Source organism: Cornus florida, unplaced genomic scaffold (genome assembly GCF_030987335.1).
Source record: "Cornus florida cultivar Cherokee Brave unplaced genomic scaffold, ASM3098733v1 CherokeeBrave_3.0.0_Hap2_Chr01, whole genome shotgun sequence".
NCBI classification, from domain to species: Eukaryota; Viridiplantae; Streptophyta; class Magnoliopsida; order Cornales; family Cornaceae; genus Cornus; species Cornus florida.
Window position 1 is genome coordinate 87,702,702 of NW_026775571.1, and position 19,805 is coordinate 87,722,506.

At 37.1% G+C, this 19,805-nt stretch overlaps 2 protein-coding genes across 3 annotated transcripts; both read left to right on the forward strand.

The window, feature by feature from the left end:
• Nucleotides 1-11,774: 11,774 nt before the first annotated feature.
• On the forward strand, nt 11,775-13,889 carry LOC132304856 (aspartyl protease family protein At5g10770-like). Its single transcript, XM_059802567.1, has 2 exons — nt 11,775-11,932; nt 12,176-13,889. Exons 1-2 carry the CDS (start codon nt 11,806-11,808, stop codon nt 13,465-13,467), a joined length of 1,419 nt encoding a protein of 472 aa, XP_059658550.1. The 5' UTR covers nt 11,775-11,805; the 3' UTR covers nt 13,468-13,889.
• Nucleotides 13,890-16,673: 2,784 nt separating this feature from the next.
• LOC132304886 (uncharacterized) lies at nt 16,674-19,754 on the forward strand. Of its 2 annotated transcripts, XM_059802594.1 has the most exons (3): nt 16,674-17,062; nt 17,947-18,212; nt 18,382-19,754. In XM_059802594.1, exon 3 carries the CDS (start codon nt 18,415-18,417, stop codon nt 19,543-19,545), a length of 1,131 nt encoding a protein of 376 aa, XP_059658577.1. In that variant the 5' UTR covers nt 16,674-17,062; nt 17,947-18,212; nt 18,382-18,414; the 3' UTR covers nt 19,546-19,754. The 2 variants fall into 2 exon arrangements, with proteins under 2 accessions (XP_059658577.1, XP_059658572.1); XM_059802589.1 differs by lacking the exon at nt 17,947-18,212.
• Nucleotides 19,755-19,805: the final 51 nt, after the last annotated feature.

Below are 19,805 nucleotides of genomic sequence, written 5' to 3' on the forward strand. Positions count from 1 at the left end.
GAGTGCTCGAAAAACCAAACCCACCCTTCTTCACCAAACAAACCTCGGCTCACCATCCACCCTCACCAACCTCAACTTTCCTCCTCTCATTTCTCTCTTTACACACTCCTCACACCTCTCGGCACATGAACCAAACATCAACCCAACTTCACTCTCCATCACCTTCAACCATCTTCTTCTTCCTCTCGGCATCCTTCCAGACATATCCCATCTCTCGGCATCCCGAGCCCTCAAAGACCCTCATCAACCTCACCTCCACAACACCTCCATGCATGCATGCATGCACCAACCTTCCTTCCTCTCTCTCTCTCAACCCCAGCGTGCAAACCATGCACACCAACCCATCTTTCCACTCTCGGCACCTTCACTCCCTAACCACACCACCACTCTCGGCAATGCTCATCATCAACACCATTCATCTTCCCTCACACCACCCTACTCCAAAACCTCAACCATCCTCACCCCAACCCAACCAACTCTCGGCAACTCCTCCATCAACTATCCTCACTCCACCATCAACCCCACTTAACTAACTCCGACCAACCCATATCAACCCACAAACCTGCATGCCGAGTGCTCGAACACTCCCTAACCATCAACTTCCCCAACACAAGTCCTCTCGGCTTCAACTTCCACCACCATCAACCCTCACCCCAACCCAACCACCTCTCGGCATTCCTCTTCCATCACCATGCAACCAACTTTCTCTCTCTACCCAAACCAACCAACCTCACCACCATCTTCACCTCTCGGCATCTCTCCAACCATCCCAACCTTCACTCCTCTCAAACCGACAACAACCCACTTCCACAACCCACCTTCCCAACCCAATCAACTCCAAACCATCACCTCTTAGCAAACCCCAAACACCCACCATCCCTCTATCCTCACCACTCTCCAACACCAATGCACCACCACACCAACTCACCATCTCCTCTTTTGGAAAGTCCCTATGGCATCCTTCATTCTGAATTTTACACTGACAACAACCTTACTGGATTAAGGCTATCTAAGCTTCTTAGAGCTACTTTTCCAACTCGACCACTGTTTTCTCCATGGATATTGCTGGTTCAGGAATTTCTAGTTTTCCATTGGCCCTTGGATCTACCAAGTGCACCTTTTTCCTAGGGTCTTCCAAGGTAAAAGAAGTAACATTTGTGGAAACGGCCTTGGGGAAAGGATTTCCATCAACACCCATGACTTTTGTTTTTTCTGGAAACTTCAACCTGCCATCTTCAATTGCCTTCTGCACAATATTGCAAAAAATAATACAATTATTAGTGGAACACCCCTACAAATTGTGAAATTTGCAATATTCTTTCTCAGCCATTTCAGAGGCCGTTGGCATCTTATGGCCTACTGTGAAGATCAATTGTTTGTCAACCATAAGCAAATCAAAAATTTGCTCGGCTTTAGAGATGTCAAAAGAGTAACTCCTGGAAGGGTCTGTCCCCTTCCACTTGGAACCAGAGGTGGCCTACAAGTTGGCCGTGGCTGATTTTGGTTTTGCCAAAGCCTCATAAGTATAGGCCTTTTTTATGTTGAGCTCAGCTACATTCAGCTCAAACTCTCTATCAATTTCAGTGGTATACACCTCATAGTTGGGATCACGATAGTAGGTGCCCTTGGAGGAACTCTTCCAGTCTTGCTCCTCATGAAGGAGCTCTTCATACTTAGCCACTCTGCCGGCCAAGTCGAACAAGTCATGGAATTGTACTCCTTCAAACTTCTTACGAAGTTCAAATTCTAGGCTGTTCACAGCTATTTTCACATATTCTTCTCACGGCAAAGACAAATTACATTTGTACTTGGCCCTCCTGAATCTGGAAAGGAAGCTCATCACCGACTCTCCAGGTAGTTGATAAAGTTTGGAAAGGTCTGCCATCGACACTTCAGGCTCAGCTCTATAAAACTGAGTGTGGAATGAATCCTCAAATTGCTGCCAACTTTAGATGGAGTTGGCTGGCAAGTTGGAATACCACCCCAAAGCATAGCCAGTCAATGTATTTGGAAACAAGTGTACCTTCAGTCATGAATTGGCTTCTACTTCTCCACATTGGACGGTGAACCGGCTGATATGTTCCAATGTGGACTGTTCGCCTTCTCCATTGAACGTTGCAAACTCTGGAATTCTGAAATTCCTTGGGAACCCAACTTCATTAATGAACTCTGGATAGGGTTTTCTGTAGGTTGGCCTTCCACCTCTTCGAGTTAAGCCAAATTCTTATTGGAGAAACTCTACAAATTGTCCTCTATCAAGTGCCATAAGCTGTAAAGGGTTATTGTCTAGCCAACCTTAAGGTTGATTGGCCACTTGATGTCCTCTACCTACCATTAGCAATGGGTTGGCATCTGCATAGTTAATCCTACCGTGGTTCCTTCCTCCTTGGTCAATAAGTGGCTCCCTTGGGAAAGGTTGCCCCTAAACCACCATAGGAATGACCATTTGTGGCCTTGGAAGAACAGGTGCGGTTGGCTGAATATTCATAGGTGGAACATTCTGTTATGCTTAAGGAATGTGGTATGGCCATGGTTGGTCAGGCTGATCATGCCAAGTCTGCTGTGGAATCATTACAAGTGGAAGGTTCTGAACTTACTGAGTGACTGGCATGGGCATTGATTGTGGAACAGTTATCTGTGACACTGGAGTAGTCACAGATGCAGCTGGAATGTAAGTCTGTGCCATTGGAAGAGACTGCATCTGCTACTGAGTTGGAAGGAACGGCCCCGCAAGTTGTTGAAAGGAAGTACCTTCAACAAATAAGGTCGGCCTGTTGGCTTAGAAAGTCGACTGTTGAGATCCTTCAGAGTTATTTGGCTAAGGGGCCATACTTTGATTCGAGCTACCAAGGGTCCGTTCCAACATAGACTCGAACCTTTGAGAGATTCGGTATACCATTTCTTCTAACTTTCGGTCTTGAGAAAGAACAGCTTTTGACTGGTCTTGCGCAACCCTGGATAAGTCTTAAGTGACTTTTGTTTGGACTTGTGCAAACTTATCTTGCTGCACTGCCATTATGCAAATATTGTCTATGATGGGTCCATTTGCCATTGTTTGAGCAAATTTTTCCACCATATCATTTTCATCAGGTGCAAATCATAAACTTGCCACTGGAAGTTCACTGGCTTGCATCTCTTCTAGTTCGGCAGGGTCTTGGACAGACTTGTCTTGCCTTCTTCCACCGGCCATTGAATAATCTGTAAAGATGTCCCGCCGGTCGTGCTAAGATGTTCAGCTCCTAAAAACCGTGATCCTTTCCAAGTGCAGAAATGAGGGTGAATTTCGGGTGTGCTAGGAACTACTGTCGTTCCAAAGTGGATATCTGAATAATTATCCAGTAGGAAATTGCAGGGATCAGGCGATTGTATGAAGGACTGAAATTACCACCTTTGGAGGTTCTTTTTGTCTTGAAAAATGACTTCTGGACTACTCTATGGCTAGTGGAAAAGAAAGCGGTATTGAAAGTACAGGACTTCAATGTAAAATGCTGGAAAGTAAGAATAATAAGTGTAGGACTTGAATTAAATATATTGAAAGTGCATTACATAACTGTAAAGATACATGAAATGTAATTGGAAGATGAGGTGTTGTTGGTTGTGTGTGTTGAACAGGATTTGCTAGTTAAGCCTTGATGCTCTATTTATAGAGTTTTCCATGCATGTAGTGGCTTAATGTGGTAGCTTCAACGATTTCCACGTGGCCATTCCTCAGATTACCAAGTGTCCCATGATCTTTCAGCCTTCTCTAAATGTTGACAAGTGTAAAACCATATTCTCCCATGATCTACAACTGATAAATAATGGTCTTGGCAGTTGAATACATGTTTGTAAGCCTTCTCCCACGTTCTGGAACTGCCCAGATAGAAAGGCGACAGTTTTCAGCAACAGTTGAGAACTTCCACTTGGAAGGTCCGTATCGTGCCACGTTTCCCATGTCTTCCTTAGTCTTCTCCCTCATACGTGGTCTTCTCCTTTATTTCAAACCATAATTCCACGGTCATCAATAACCTTCGACAGCTTCCTCAGTCAGTGGTAGTTACTGCATGAAGTACCACCACTTACAACTGATATATTCTTGTTTGGCCAAATATCCCACGTCTCCTAAGCTTTAGGTAACCTATTATGGGTTGGACTTTCCTTTCTGAATAATGGTGTCATGGCTCTCCTCACAATTTCAGTAACTTCTCCATTGTAGGCTGTATATCTTAGTTTAAAGTAACTTCTTTCAACCAGATTTTCCTTCCTTTCATGGCATTGTGGGTTATATATATATATATATAACCCACAATGCCATGAAAGGAACCCACGTTTCCTTATTTATATATATATATCCATAAATATAAATCATCCCCTTTTTCTTCTGCACCCACGTTTCCTTGATTTTAGTAACCTCCCTCAACCAGACTTTCCTTTCTGGTTTTGAAATTCATGCGTCGTGGCCCCAAGACTTCAGCGATATTTCTCTTCATGGGTAAGATATATATATCTATATATATATCCAGAAATATACATCATTGCCCACAATCTTCTGTCAACCACGTTCCCTTGAATTTTGGTAATTTCCCTTCTTGAAACCTTCCTTCTGGGTTTGGAGTTCGTGGCGCCATGAACTCCTTAATTTTAGCAGCTTTCTCATCATGGGTAGTATTCCAGAATATAAATATAAATATATATATATATTTGTACACACACACACACACACATATATATTCAGAAATATATACTTGTTATTTTAAACCATCACCCACTTCCCTTTTCTTCTGTAATATTGCCGACTTTGCTAAAGTAGTTGTTTGGATTCTCTTAAAAATAAGGAGAAAGTCCAACCCCACGTTCTCTTGGTCAACTCTTGCCTTGACGTAATTGAAAACCTTCCTTTTAGGATTCTTTGAAAGCACGATCTTTTCATAAACCTTCCATAATACCAACTCTTAAAAGAATTGATCCAACGTGGTCAACACCGTGGTAAGCTCAGTAGAACTCGCCATTTGTGAAAAAATAATTGGTTGGATGAACTTTGACTTGGGTAAGTGTATGAGATTGAATATAGTATAGTATTTCCATGTAATCTCTTCATTCCATATAGGAAGATGTGGGCCCTTATTTTAAAGATGGCAAGTCCTATTAGGACTCACCTCTTTCCTTTTTAAAAATAGAAAACCCCACATGGTAGGATTGTACTGGCTCACTTGTCTTTGATTTTCAATTACTACGTAATATTGAATAACTTCCAATAATAACTTATTATAGTTGCGATCCAGCGTGGTAAGTTCCATTGGAATTTGCCACATGTCGCCTTTCCATTTGACCAAAATAATGGAGTAAACACTAAGAAATGACACCATTTGAAGCATTGTCATATCAACGGCCAATAGGAAATCGACAACATACCAAAAAGATTAGGTATGTTATCTTTTTTACTCCATCACACCAACAACCCAGCTCTTATTCGCGCCACAAACACACATACATCCATTTGTGCAGGTCATGTATGCTCCATGTTCTCTGCAAACCTAATCAACCTAATTGACCTATCACATATGTGAAACCCTATATCATGCTTGCGTTAAAGAGCCTGACTTGTGATCAGTAACTCTCTTTTTCTAATCAGCTGATTTTTTCAATTTCTGTGTGCATTAGTTTTTTGTAACTCTCGTATAATTTGGATAAGTAACTATCTTACTCTATAAATGATTTTTCTTGCTTTTCACAAAGTCTAAGTCGACATTATGAAGTATGGGACTAAAAATATATATTTGATGGTCTCTAATTTTTTTTTTTTTTTTTTTTTTGCCTTCTTGTAACTGTTCTAAACTTTTTTGAATGTATGGCTGCATTATCAGTGTAACTCTTTTTTCTTTTCTTTTTTTGCTGCAATTGAATGTATGATAGGCTATGATATTTAACAGGTCCTTTGCAGTGTCTAAAGCCATGCATTTAATAGGTGCACATTTTAAGACAGGGTGGTGCAATTGAATTGAATGTATGATAGCTTTTTTTTAATGTATCACAGGTAATTACAGCAGGACAAAGGTGCACATTTTAATGTGTCATCACTAGCAGGTTACTAAGTTCATCATTTTGACACTAATGATGTGTTTGTTTGGAGTGAGGGATTGAGGAGGGATGGATGAGAGGGTGGATAAAACAACTTTTTCGTGTTTGGTTGGAGGGAAGGGAAATGAGGGATGAAGCATCATTCCTTTCTTTGTATTTTTTTATCTGCCCAAAATTGGGAGGAAGAAGAAAGAGAAAGAAATAACAATTAACAAAAATATGTATTTTCCATTTCTGGCCTTCCAATAAACTTAGAATAAATATAGAATTTTTATAATTTTAAATAATGAGGGTATATTAGTAAAAATAATATAAAAACCCTCTTTCCTTTCCTTCCAACCAAACAAAAATAATGTGTCTCCTCATCCATCTTTTCTACTATCAATTCCATCCAACCAAACAAAAATAATGTGTCTCCTCATCCATCTTTTCTACTATCCATTCCATCCAACCAAACAAAATTTGAGGGAGACATCTTCCCTTCCCTAGGGATGCCTCATCCATTCCTTCTCCTCTCTCTTCCATCAAATTTTCCATCCCTCTAACTAAACGGAGCATAAGTGTGTCACTTTGACATGTTTCAATGTATTTCATTGAGTGCACTAAGTGCATTAAAGATCACTAAGTATGATATTGATTCCCCACACTATAACAGCCTGCATTGACTACACTAACTGCATTGAAAATAACTCTGCATACAACATGCAACCAAAAAAATGAGTGAAATAACTGCATTGCTTATCACTCCCTCATGACAGGTTTCATTAATTGCACTAAGTATATTGAAAACAACCTTGCATACAACATACAAACTAAAAAATGCAATGCATCATCATTCACCAAACAACCAAATGTAATGTGCAGTAAGTGCACTACAATGTCATTCATCAAACAACCAAGTGCAGTACACTATTAAGTGCAATGCACTATCATTCATCAACAACCAAAAACACCTTCTTGCATTTTTTGTCATTGCACAACACAGACAACCAGAAAAGCGACACAATTGCATTGCACTATCATTAAACAAAATAGAGACCATTTTCATTCAATATACTTAAACTATTACAAGAGCTTTAAATGATACATAAAAGATACAACACTACTAACTCCCAACCAAAAAATTCCACTCCTAAAATAGATCTTCAATATATAACACTATTAAGTCCCAGCCAAAAATCCCACTTCATAAAAAGGCAAATAAATAAGATTATAACTGACAACCCAAAGAAGAACATGCTTCCAACAAACATTGATTTAGCAATTGCAACCTACTCGAGCTTCATCTTTATCTTCAATGGCTTCACCGAACCTGTTGGAGGAGTCCACCTTTGGAAAAAATTACATTCCTTATTCTTGCAATTGAAATAGAGCTTGCCAGGATTGTCGGCTTACTCAAATATGAACACAACTACCCTTTTGTCACAACATTTACTATTCCTGAAAGGACCCCTTTGCACCATACCCTGAAAACTACGACTTGCAGATAATTCATAAACTCATTTTCTACAAATAATACCATAAAAATGAAAATTAATAAAGAAAATAATACCATATAATACCACATATAAATACATATACTGAATAATACACAACGAACATACACAAAGACAGAAAATGGGTTGGATACGACCAGAGCTTGATGATGAACAAAGTGAAAAAAATTTAATCGCTCTTTCCAAAATACAAACCTACAGATGGATAATAACCTTTACCAAGACGCACAGCTGATTGGCACGAAAGCACGATGATATTATCTTGTTTCTGACCACCAAAATCACCAAGATGCACAAATGATTGAAAACAAAGACTAACCTTAGCAGTTGAAGAGTTATCAATTTGGGGAAATTTTGATAAAGGCTTGTTTGGGTCGGTATTCCATTTTAAGGGATGGCTTTTTGGTCTAACGGTAGGAAATTAAGGGCATTATTGTTCTTTCATGCTTCTATGGGTAATATGGTCATTTAAATTTAAGAAACCAATTTTAACGGTCATATACCACCGGACCTTGGACGGATAGGGTGATCTGCAACAATTTTGCATAGTTCAGGGGGTTAGTTGTAGGTTTCTCCATAACTCAATGAGGTTTCTTGTATTTTACCTAATAATATATTGAGTTATGGAGCCCATAGATATTGATTGCTTCATCAATTAACTAATCAAACACAACATTTATATATAAATAATTTCACACACACATTCCAACAAAATAAATAAAGAAAAAATAACAAAGAAAAATATACAACGCAATATAGAGCATTACTATTTACTAAAAGATATATACATAGAGCACCACTCTCCCTCCCCTCTCCTATTTATTTAAATGAATGGGACGTGAGCAAAAAAATTCCGTATCATATGCATATAGAGTATATAGCTTCGTATACGTTCTAAAAAATCTTTAATACTTAATTTTGAAACAAATACTTGACTGCTGAAAAGACTAAAGTATACATCTATAATTGAATAAAAAAAAATAAAAAAAAGTTAAAAAGTAATAATTAAATGTAAAATAATTAAAATGTCCCTCTTTCGGTTCGTTGTATATATATAAAGGCATTAGCGGAAGATATATGGGTATTTTTAAAATTTTATATTAAAAATGTCATGGGCAATGTACATGACTAAATTTTTAACAAATAGGACCTCAAGCCTTTTTTTTTCTTTACTACATAAGCTTTTCTAGCTTTTTTTTTTTTTTTTAATATCACTTGCTATTGGGCAGGAGTATTACATTATGGTGCCCATTGTACTCCATATTTTCTCCTTATTGTCGGTCGAGCAGAGTGTTTTTACCTTCTCTGTTCAACAAATTCAAAATATGTTTTAAAAAAATAAAAAAAAAAAATTATATATAAGGAAATATTAAACAATTAGGTTGTTAACCTTGTAGTTTGCATTTAGTAATACCAAAGATTAAAAAAATAAAAATAAAAATTGATGAAAGTAAGAAAATTTGAATGTAGAATAATTATTAATCTAATTTTTTTTTTTTTTTTTTTTTTTTTTTACTAATTTGGATTCATTTTGAGTAGGGCAAACTTTGACTCTCCCCCCTAGACCCATTTCAATCTCAATTAAATTAATGAGGTAATTGTCATTCTCACTCTTCAAATAATAATTTTGGCAATATCAGTAATTGCTTTGAAACGCAACTTCATAACTTTATGCACCAATATCATTAATTGTATTTGAATTTGTGTTACTATCAACTCTAAATAATATATATATCAAATATCTCGAAAGTATGATGCACTGATTTCGAATCGTCCCAATCTTTGTGATAAAAATACATTATCACATTCACGATGGAATGGCACACACTTTCCGAGTACCATGATACTTTTTCCATCTCCACGTGGATGATTAAAATGAGTTGTGAACGGTACAAACCAAACAATCCTTGTTATTATTCATCAATTAAGCGAATTATTGAAGCTCAAAGTCATGGTCATGGGTCAGTCTCACTGAGAAAAGATAAAGGGCAATAAAGACAAAGCACCGACTATGGACTTCACTCATATATGATCATTACTTCAACAATATTTTATTTTATTTTTTATTTTTTATTTTTTTATTATTTTGGAGGTGGAAATTAAGAAAGTTAAAACAAATGTTTATTGGATAAGGGAAGAAAAAAGTAAATTTGTGACTGCTATTGAGTGATATATGTTTGCTAAGGTTGAAAATATTTTTATTTTAGCATTTTTTTAGGTACAATATTGAGATTTTTAGGCTCCACTTTATTTGTTGAATTGGTATGGAAAGGGAGAAAGAGAAAGAAAAAGTGGAGAAAAATAATTCTCTCCACTTGATTTGTTGAATTTTTAGGCTCTACTTGATTTTTCGAATTGGTATGAAAAAGGAAAAGACAAAGAAAAAGTGGAAAAAAAAAAAAAAAATTATTCTCTATATATAATATTATTAGTAAGAATTTTCTTGAAAAATAATTATCTTCAAATTTTTTTCCTTAAATTTCCGAAAGCATCTCCAACCATTGTGTATATTTTTTTTTTTTCGTAAATCTGATGTGTTATAATATATTTACACAAAAAAAATTGAATTATTTAATTTTAACTTCAACTGTTTTTTTATATCTTTTAAGTAAAAAAATATCCACCAATAACAACCAACCATGTGTCATACCAGACTCCATATAACGTTTACAAACCTACTTAACATAGGGTTGATTCTTTAATGGAGGAGAAATGAAATATGCTGATGTGACTGTGTAAAAATGTTGCGTAAAATACACATTAATTTTACACATTAGTACATATCAGTGTATCTTAACAGACTGCTGGAGATAAAATAAAATTAAAACTATCATCCTTGGTCGTGTATATTTTACACAAAAAGATATTTTAACAGATTGCTGGAAATGCTATGATGTTTTTTTTTTCTCTCTACTTAATTTCCATAATTATCAAATAGGAAGAAAAAAAAATAATTACCCCACTTGATTTGTCAAAATGTTAAAAAAATAAAATAAAATTATTATGTCGTCTATACAGTATGTTAGTGGTAAGAAGTTTCTTGAAAAATAATTGGTAGCCAAGAAATAAAAGAAATAATTAACAGTAAAATTTCTCCTTGAAATTTGTGATGTCTTTCTTTTCTCCATATTTAATTCCCGCAATTATCAAATGGGAAAAATATTGATATTCTTTTTCTTTTAAATTTTTTTTTAATAAATGAATGGAGTTAAACCTAAGAATCAGAGATGGAGCTAGGTTGGACCCAGTGGGGCAAATATCCCACTCAATTTCTTTTTCAAAAAAATTTAAAAAATTATTTTCTGTCTTTCTTTTTACATTTTTCTCTCATTTATCACCATATTCCTTTAAAACTCTTCCTCCACTCAATTATAGAGAGTTTGTATAAATTTGGGATCTCACTTAACCGAAGGAAAAGCAAGAAACCAAAATTTTAAATTTAATAATATTTTTATTTTCTATAAAATAGCAAATACTGAAATAGAAAGAACATGTTATCAACCAGTATTTAAGTTTTTGTATTTCTTATTTAAATAAATACAGAAAATCATAAATAGAGAATAAACTCCTTATTCTATCTCCTTTTAAAAAAGACAAGCTTCTCACTTTCAAAAACACTAAGAACGTTGACGGAAGATGGAAAAGAGAGAGCAATACAACTTTGAATTATGACATAGTTATTAAATCAATACTAGAGTACAGTGAGCTTGCAAATTTAGATAGGTATTGATGTGACCGAAAAGTAACTATACAAATAGAAGTAGATATTTTTGACGTGACAAAATTACTTACTGATAATTAAGGGTTTAATTGGTAATATGCGACCATTTTAAGCAACATAAACATGTACTATCCGTAGAAAAATATAAAAATTTACATATTTTGACGTAAAACTTTCTTATTGTTTGCTGTCTCATTTCTTTGTATAGATTCTACTATCCTAGTCGACAAAAATAAAAAGTTAAATAAGAAGTCAAAAAATTTCAGACTTCATATTTCTGTTTCTGTGTCACTCTCTTTTAGACTGTTTATTACGATAGTAGCAGATTTTATTGAAAAATAGAATCTTTTCGGGTTCAAATTATTCAATACTTCTAATTCTCATTAATTGCAATGGGTCCCTAATTTGGACACGGTAGATGGGTTATACCGTTCACGCGTCACTCTCTGATTTGGGCAGTCATGTGATCAAAACCCCCAAAACTCTCTAAAATATATATACACACACATATGTATAGCATTAGAAAAGAATATGAATGCACTATATAAAATGTACATAAATCAACACACAATTTCAAAAGGGGTGGGAGAGATGGGTCTGGTTTGGCCCCTTGTTTTATTTCTTCTGCTCACAACGTCTTCAATTGCAGAACATCAAGGCATGTATTTATATCATCTGTTTTTATATGATTTCTTCAATTGTCATTTAAATGAATCCAAGTGATGATTTGAAACACACCCAGAAGCATAATTAAGAAACTTTTCCCAATTTATTGCTCTGACCAATCCATAGATGTAATCAATTGGGAGTGACATATATGATATCTGTATCTATGTAGTATGGCAAGTATATGTTTATACTAATATTTTTTTTTGTATGAACCTTTCTTAAATTTTGGCAGAAGATGAGCAGGGACTCAACCATATGCACCTGAACTTACATCATGTGCTAGGACCTGGTTCACCTCTCGCCTCCCAATCTCCGTCATCCGTCTCCGACGTACTCCTTCGCGACGGATCCCGAGTCAAGCATCTAAATTACAGACTCAGGAACAAAAACAGTGCCACCACTAACTCTACTTCACACGAATCAGAACACCCAGTAGGACCAAAGTTAATCAGCACACCTTTGAACCCTGGTTTTTCGATTGGCGTGGGCAATTACTATGTGAAAATCGGCCTTGGGACTCCGCCCAATTTCTATCCAATGGTTGTGGACACAGGCAGCTCCTTTTCCTGGCTCCAGTGCCGGCCCTGCGCCGTGTACTGCCACAAACAGGTCAGTCCGCTCTTCAATCCAGCTGCATCGAACACTTACAAGTCTATGTCATGCTCGACGCCGCAGTGCAGCTCACTCCGGGAGGCCACACTCAACGACCCCCTTTGCACTTCCAAGAAAGTGTGTGTCTACACGGCCAGTTATGGTGACTCCTCCTACTCCACCGGATACTTGAGTCAGGATTCACTGAAGTTGAGTCAGTCCGAGACCCTGCCGGGTTTCGTGTACGGGTGTGGCCAGGATAATGAAGGATTGTTCGGTCAGTCTGCAGGACTGATCGGCCTGGCACGTCACAAGTTGTCCATGCTCGCACAACTGTCGGCCAAGTATGGGTATGCCTTCTCGTACTGTCTGCCAACAGGCCGTGGCAGTGGTGGGTCATTGTCAATAGGAAAAGCCTCAGTGGTTACTAAATCGGCCTATAAGTTCACGCCCATGATAACCGATATCCGTGACCCAAGCTTGTACTTTTTGAGGCTCGTGGCCATAGAAGTGGCGGGCAGAGCAGTGGGAGTGGCATCGGCCTCGTACCGAGTCCCGACAATTATAGATTCGGGGACCGTGATCACGCGGCTGCCTATGTCGGTATATAAAGCGTTTACAAACGAGTTCACAAAGGTCATGTCACCGAAGCACAAGACTGCCCCGGCATTTTCCATATTGGACGCGTGTTTTAAAGGGAGTGTGAAGGGGATGTTGGCTGTGCCCAAGGTTCGGATGGTGTTTCAAGGCGGTGCTGATCTCGTCCTTTCGCCTCAGAACCTCCTGATTGATGTGGATAAAGGGAATACGTGCTTGGCCTTCGCGGGCAGCAATGATTTCGCGATTATCGGAAACCATCAACAGCAGACATTTAGTGTTGCTTATGACATCTCCAGTTCAAGAATTGGGTTTGCCTCCGGAGGCTGCAATTGATTAGTAGTAGCGATATTTATTTCATGTATATGTGTGTGGTACCCCCATCTAATAAATTCCAGTGAAGCATAAAGTAATAGGGCACTGGGCTAGATTAAATGATGCCCTGTTTGCTTAGTTGTGCATTTGAAAGGATGATTTTATTGTTGAGGTAAATATTGATGTCACAGAGCCAAACTAGCTACTAGCTAAAATCTGCCCTGTATTATTGTATCAGTTGGGCAGCTGACTTTGGTCTTGTGTCAGGTACCTGTTGGAGCTTGCATAGCCTAGCAGCTAGGGTTGTCAAGGCCCATGGCACATTCTGGTTGGTTCAGCAATTGTAATTGTATACTATAAAGCCTTGTGGCCTGCCCTTGTTGGTTTGATCAACGCGTTTGATAAATAAATAATGCTATCAAAAGAATCCTTTCATGACAAAATTTACTAGTTATGCTAATTGACTATTGTATTGAAATGTTTATTTGATTTTTTATAAATATTTTTTAAAAGAAAATTACACAAAAAAAAAAACGCTTTTAATATATCCCCCGATAACTCGGTTGTCTCACAAGGGAAGTGATGGAGTGGTGGACCTCACTCTCCTTGTGAGACACTGGACTTTTGATTTGAGTGTAAGGCAGTTTTGATTTTTTTTTTTTTTTTTTCTTTTGGATAACGTTCCTCTATTACTGTTGGTGTATCTTTGTAAATGTCAGCTGCATCATTTGTGCATATGGATGGACACATCAATGTAACCATTTTAAACCGACATTTATGGCCATAGGGATTTAAGTGAGAGCCTTTAGTACACTATGGTACCACATACAATCCCTCAGTAATAATTGAATGTTCTAATTCTGTTTTGCATGGTTCGAACCACTTTTTATGATCGTATTTGGATTACATAGTTTGGTTTTTTTTTTTTTTCTCTTGGATTACATAATTTGGTTAATTAGTGTTTCACCACAATTGATTTTTTTTTTTTTTTTTTTCTTAATAACAATTCGACCCTCTTACACTTAATATGTCAACTTAATTGAACTTTGATTTAATTTGATAATAGAATCTGATGAGCAACTTAAGACATATATGACAAATATATGTCTGCACTATATGATTGACACTGTTTTGATGAGCACAAGAAAGTATTGAATACAGTATAATGTAGCTATATATATATATATATATAGTTGCATTATAGATGGACCCCTAGACAACTAAGAGTCCTAGACCAAGTTAAAGAAGTCTGGTAGCCAGATGTTAGCTGCCGTGATTAGCGGTAGTGTCTCCAGATCTAAATTTGAGCATTTAAAGGAAGGAACACTGTGTATTCCAAAGTAGTTGAGAGGGTATTGGTTAGTTGGCGCGGGAAGACTTTGTGAATACCGATTTTCTAACCACTCACATAGGATTATGTAGGTTTCACTAGAGCCCTTAGTGAGTGAGCGGGGCATGTCGACTGTGGTCTCCACCAGACCCTCTGTCGGGATATGCTAGGATTGCAATGAATAGCATAGCTTAATGAAATATTGAGGGCTAACAACATCAAGAATATGATGTATTTTGTCGCGATTGTTTTGACTACATAGTGAGCCAAAATTTTTGATGTGGGGGAGATAAAAAGCCTCACAAGTCCACGTTTTAAAGCCTAGTCATAAATGAAATAAATAGACCCCATAAGTTCTCGTTTTATATTTTTTGTGTGTGTGTTTGCCTCTAAAAGGATACATTATATATATGTGTGCAATGTATCATATGTACAGTCAGATTTGGTTACTAATCATGTATTAAAAATTGATAATGAATTGAATTCATGAAATGTGCTGAATAGAACAAATCAAAACTATATAAAACTATGTTGGATTAGTTTGATTTTATATATTAAACTTAATCAATAAAACAACAATAGGTAGACTTGACCTAACCCAAAATCAAATTCTAATCAGTCTTTAAGAAGTACTATTAAAACTTAATGGCAGCCCTAGAGTCAAGTTACATTGGCAAAACTTTTTGAACTCATCAAGTAATTTTTCACCCATCATGTTGGGAGGGAAAGAAAATTTGAAACAGCCCTTAATTGAAGGACCAACATGCTTTTGGATAAGTTGAATAGTTATTTCTTAATTAGATGTTGAGGTGAATTAAAAATTTAAACCAACCTTAGTTGTGGTTGGGGTTGGAACTTGGAAGAGGTGTTAGGCAACTCAAACTTATAGAAATACTAGCTACCCCATCTTAATCTAAGGTTAACTCCAGTCTAACTTGAACTTTTGGCTCGAGTGAGCTCGACGAATTGGAGGTTAAGGTCTGATCAGTTCGGATTAATCCCTCTATTTACCTAAACCCAACCAATTAGCACCCGTAAGCTCTTATTGAGTTTGTTCAATTTAACTCCAATTGAGTTAAAAGGCTAAAATTTTTAAAAAGTAGAAAAGATATTACTGAGGTTTTATTTTTTATTTTTTTGGTTCCAGGAAAAATATTACTAAGTTATAGAAAGTCTTTTTTAGCAAGGGACGTAAATAAAGGTATCTAGGCCAATGTTATGATCTTCTTTATAAAAAATGAAAGGGTGAGAATTGAGTCTACGTAGCATGGCCAGTAGATGTGTGTTTGTTTTAACTTAAAAAATATAGAATAATAATACATCATCCAAATTCGGAAATGTCAAATATGAAATATGTGAGTGGGTGGTGTGGGTCCCACCTCATAATAATTCGATTGAGAAAATATACCATATTACAATGATATCTTACGCGTGCCATCCCCCTCAATTCACATTTATGTGTTTTTTTTCTTGAAAACTCTCCATTTTTCAAGACAAATTATGAAATTCAACAACCATGCATTGGTCGAGAATATTGGAACTGGTTTGAATTAAGATAACAGTAAACAGTTTTTAAAGAGACAATTCTCTTCAAACAGATCTTTTTATAACTGAATTTTTAGAAAATAGCTTTCAAAAACTTAATTTTGTACAATTTCTTATTTTTAATTTTTTAAAAATAAAAAATCGCTTCTCAGAGTTACAAATCAAACTTTCTCATCCCTGAAATGTTATGTTATGGGGTCTACAGTCTCGTAAGGACACCAAGGCATCCTCTCCCAATTAAGTAAATAGCAGGGACCAAAGTTAAAACCACATGTGGCACCCTTGTGTGGACTCACTCAATATAAATACATGCCATAAATGCACCTAAGGTGGGACTTATTTTAAAATTCAATTTAGACCGCAGTTTTCAAACTTTTTGGCAGTCAGGTTGTCTCATGTATGAATCATATAACAATTATAGATGACACATATTTTGTGAATCCCACAGCCTTGATTGACTTGTCCTGCTTATGAAGACCCCAAACTCTTAAGCTCCATTCTCAAATCCGCCTCCAATAACCTCCTACTCTTTTAAATCCTCCATTAGCTACCAACACAAACTGTTGCATCAAAGCAAAACAGGGCATACAAGTTAGCTAAGACCCAAAAGTTGAAGAAACACCAATTTTTTTTAGCAGCCACTGTGAATCAACTCAGGATTCATCAACTTTGTTCATCCGATTCTCCATCATCCCGGAATACTTTCTCCGGTCACCTCCGATCCTTAATTTTATTGAAGTGGTATGTAGAAGATCAGTTCCGGTTAATATAGCTTATTTGCTCATTTTTCATCTGTTCTGTTCTTCAACCTTTTCTTTTTCATCATCATACAAGTATCAAGCATATACAGATTTTATTCTCTTGTTATTATTACCTTCATTTTTTTCTCTGAAAATGAAGAAATTGTTCCATAGATCATTGTTCCAAATTCGGGTGGGACCCACATATCCATGTGAGTGTTAGATTGATCTGAATTCGGACTAAGTATCACTGCTCTAATTATATATATATTTATATGATTTTTTTCGGAATTTAGAGATATATATATATATATATAATTGTGTGTGTGGGTGTGTGAGTGGAGCATTTTCGGGTGTCAAGTATTTTCTTGTTTCCTGCTTCCTGTCTGCCTTATATGCTGACCAGAATTTGGGGTTTGGTGTATGCGTATTTTTTACCATTTTTTCTCATCCCCACAAACTTATATGTGCCTTGTGAATTTTGTTGGCAGTGGTTATAAGTTGGAAAACTTGGAATTGATTATCTGTTTCAATAGTTTGTAAATGGACAGAGAAGCTCAAGTGTTTAATACCATATATGTGTGTGTGTGTGTGTGTGTGTTTTGGGGGGGGGGGGGGGGGGGGGGTTTAATAATTTAAGTACCTATAGTGCTATGTTTTTGGTAAGTAAATAAGTGGTTTTTTATAGAATAATCATAACTCCACAAGGCTCTATTTTGTTTCGAGTGTAAATGAGGTTGTTGATTCTAATATGCTTGTAATTCTGCTTGTGGCATGACATGTTATAGAAGCATTTGCATAGTACATGTGTGCATCGTATACACTACAAAATTAATGCCAAAGTTCCTTCTCTTTGTTGGACATATGTTTGGTGATGTCAACCAGCTTAAATGACAATGAGTTTTCTGGAACCTACCCATCAACTGGCCAATGGAGAGTCATTATTTTTCTTGAAAACTCTCCATGAGGGGTGCCTGAGGGAAACGCGGACACAGGTGGCGGATGGCTGTCGTCAGCTCGTGCCATAAGGTGCTGCGTTAAGTCCCACAACGAGTCAACCCTTAGTGTTTCTCTTTTATCAAAGCAAATGGAGAGTTTTCATGACTATCCATTGGCCAGGGGTGCCACGTATAAGTAATAAGTACCCCGAGGTATTGTATACTTTCTCCTTTTAGCCAAAATGTGATGTGTTCTTTGTGTTCTTGTGTTTTCTGCAATGTCATGTCAATGCTTTATTTTCAACACTTCTAAACATGCCTAATGATTGATTTGATTCTTATGTTCATTGTCACTTGACTCATTTCCATTATATATTTGCAGCACAAGGTCAGGGTTCAATCTTTGTCTGATTAAATGGGATGCATATCTTCGAAAGTTTTGACTAGATCACTAAGCATTCAAGAAGAGCTGAACCACAGCTTGCAGAGGAGAACCAATGGAGTCCCTGTGCTGGAAGAATTATTTACCTCCACTAATGGCAATGATCACCATCAGTTCCTTACCCTTGTTTGCACTGCCGACAAAGCAGCCAACGAACTCCGAACTGGGAGTTTCACTTTGCTGTCAAAAACCGGTCCCAAACCACCTCCTGAGCCTACAAATACCGAGGCTGCTGCTGCCACCAATTGGGAGTTGATGGCAGGCCTCAAAGAACAAGGAGAGGAGAAACAAGCGGTGCAGCCTGCAGAGTCACTGCTGCTATCACCCCCGAAAGAAGTAGAAACAAGTGATATCAAGACATCTAAACGATCTAAAAGCTTTCACCGGATTGATGGGCTTAAAGAAGGTGAGTATGATTGGGAGAACAAGGGCATGCCACGCTCGAGAAGCTTTCACACAATAGAGGAATTTGATGCAATGCTAGAAAAAATTCAAAAAGGTTTGTCGTCCAGGGCACACGAATTAGGGTTGGAGGATTACTGTGAGTCAGTAACCAAATTGCAATTTCAAGATGCTAATGCTTCATTTGAAAACTCTCGTCAAACTGATCAATCAGTTTTAAGGGATGAAGATTCAACCAGACAGAGGACAGTGACTGAAGTGTATCGCGTTTCCTTTACTTCGGAACCTGAGAGTAAAGAATCGCATCCAAGTCTTAATAGCGGCAGCTTAGCTGAGGAAATGGATAGTGTTGAAGATGCTGCTGAAGAAGGAAACGTATCCGAGAAAGGCATAAAAAGAAAGAGTGTCGCCAAGGGGCTAAGATCACTCGAAATCCCATCCACCATTGAGCTCCCCACCATTGGAAGCCTTAGGGAATGGCTTCATGATGGGGGCCAAGCTTTCACTCCTAAATTTGGGAGCTACAATTTAGAAACTTGTGTGTCAGAAAAGGATGGTGACGACGTGGACAGCATTTTCAGTCCAGAGATGGTGGCAGCTTTTGAAGAGTGTATGCAACAACTGGAAGTAGAAGAAGAAAGCATTATCAAACAAATTGAAGGGAGTCTGAAGGTAGATGACTCCAAAAGAGAGGGAAGCTGAAGAGGGAATTCCTTCCTGACATTTACAATCCAAAAATGTGGAAGAACTTAGCCCTCAATTCAAATTCCCAATGTGGAGAGAGAGAGAGAGAGAGGAATCTGCATTCTGTAACATATTGCAAGAATTCCTGTACAATGTGACTTGCAAGAAAATTAAAGCACTAGGCTTGTATCAGCATGTTCTTCTAGATTAAGCCAAGGATACAGATATTCATGATTGTTTTATTACTTTAATAAATAAAAAAATATGGAAAATTAGTC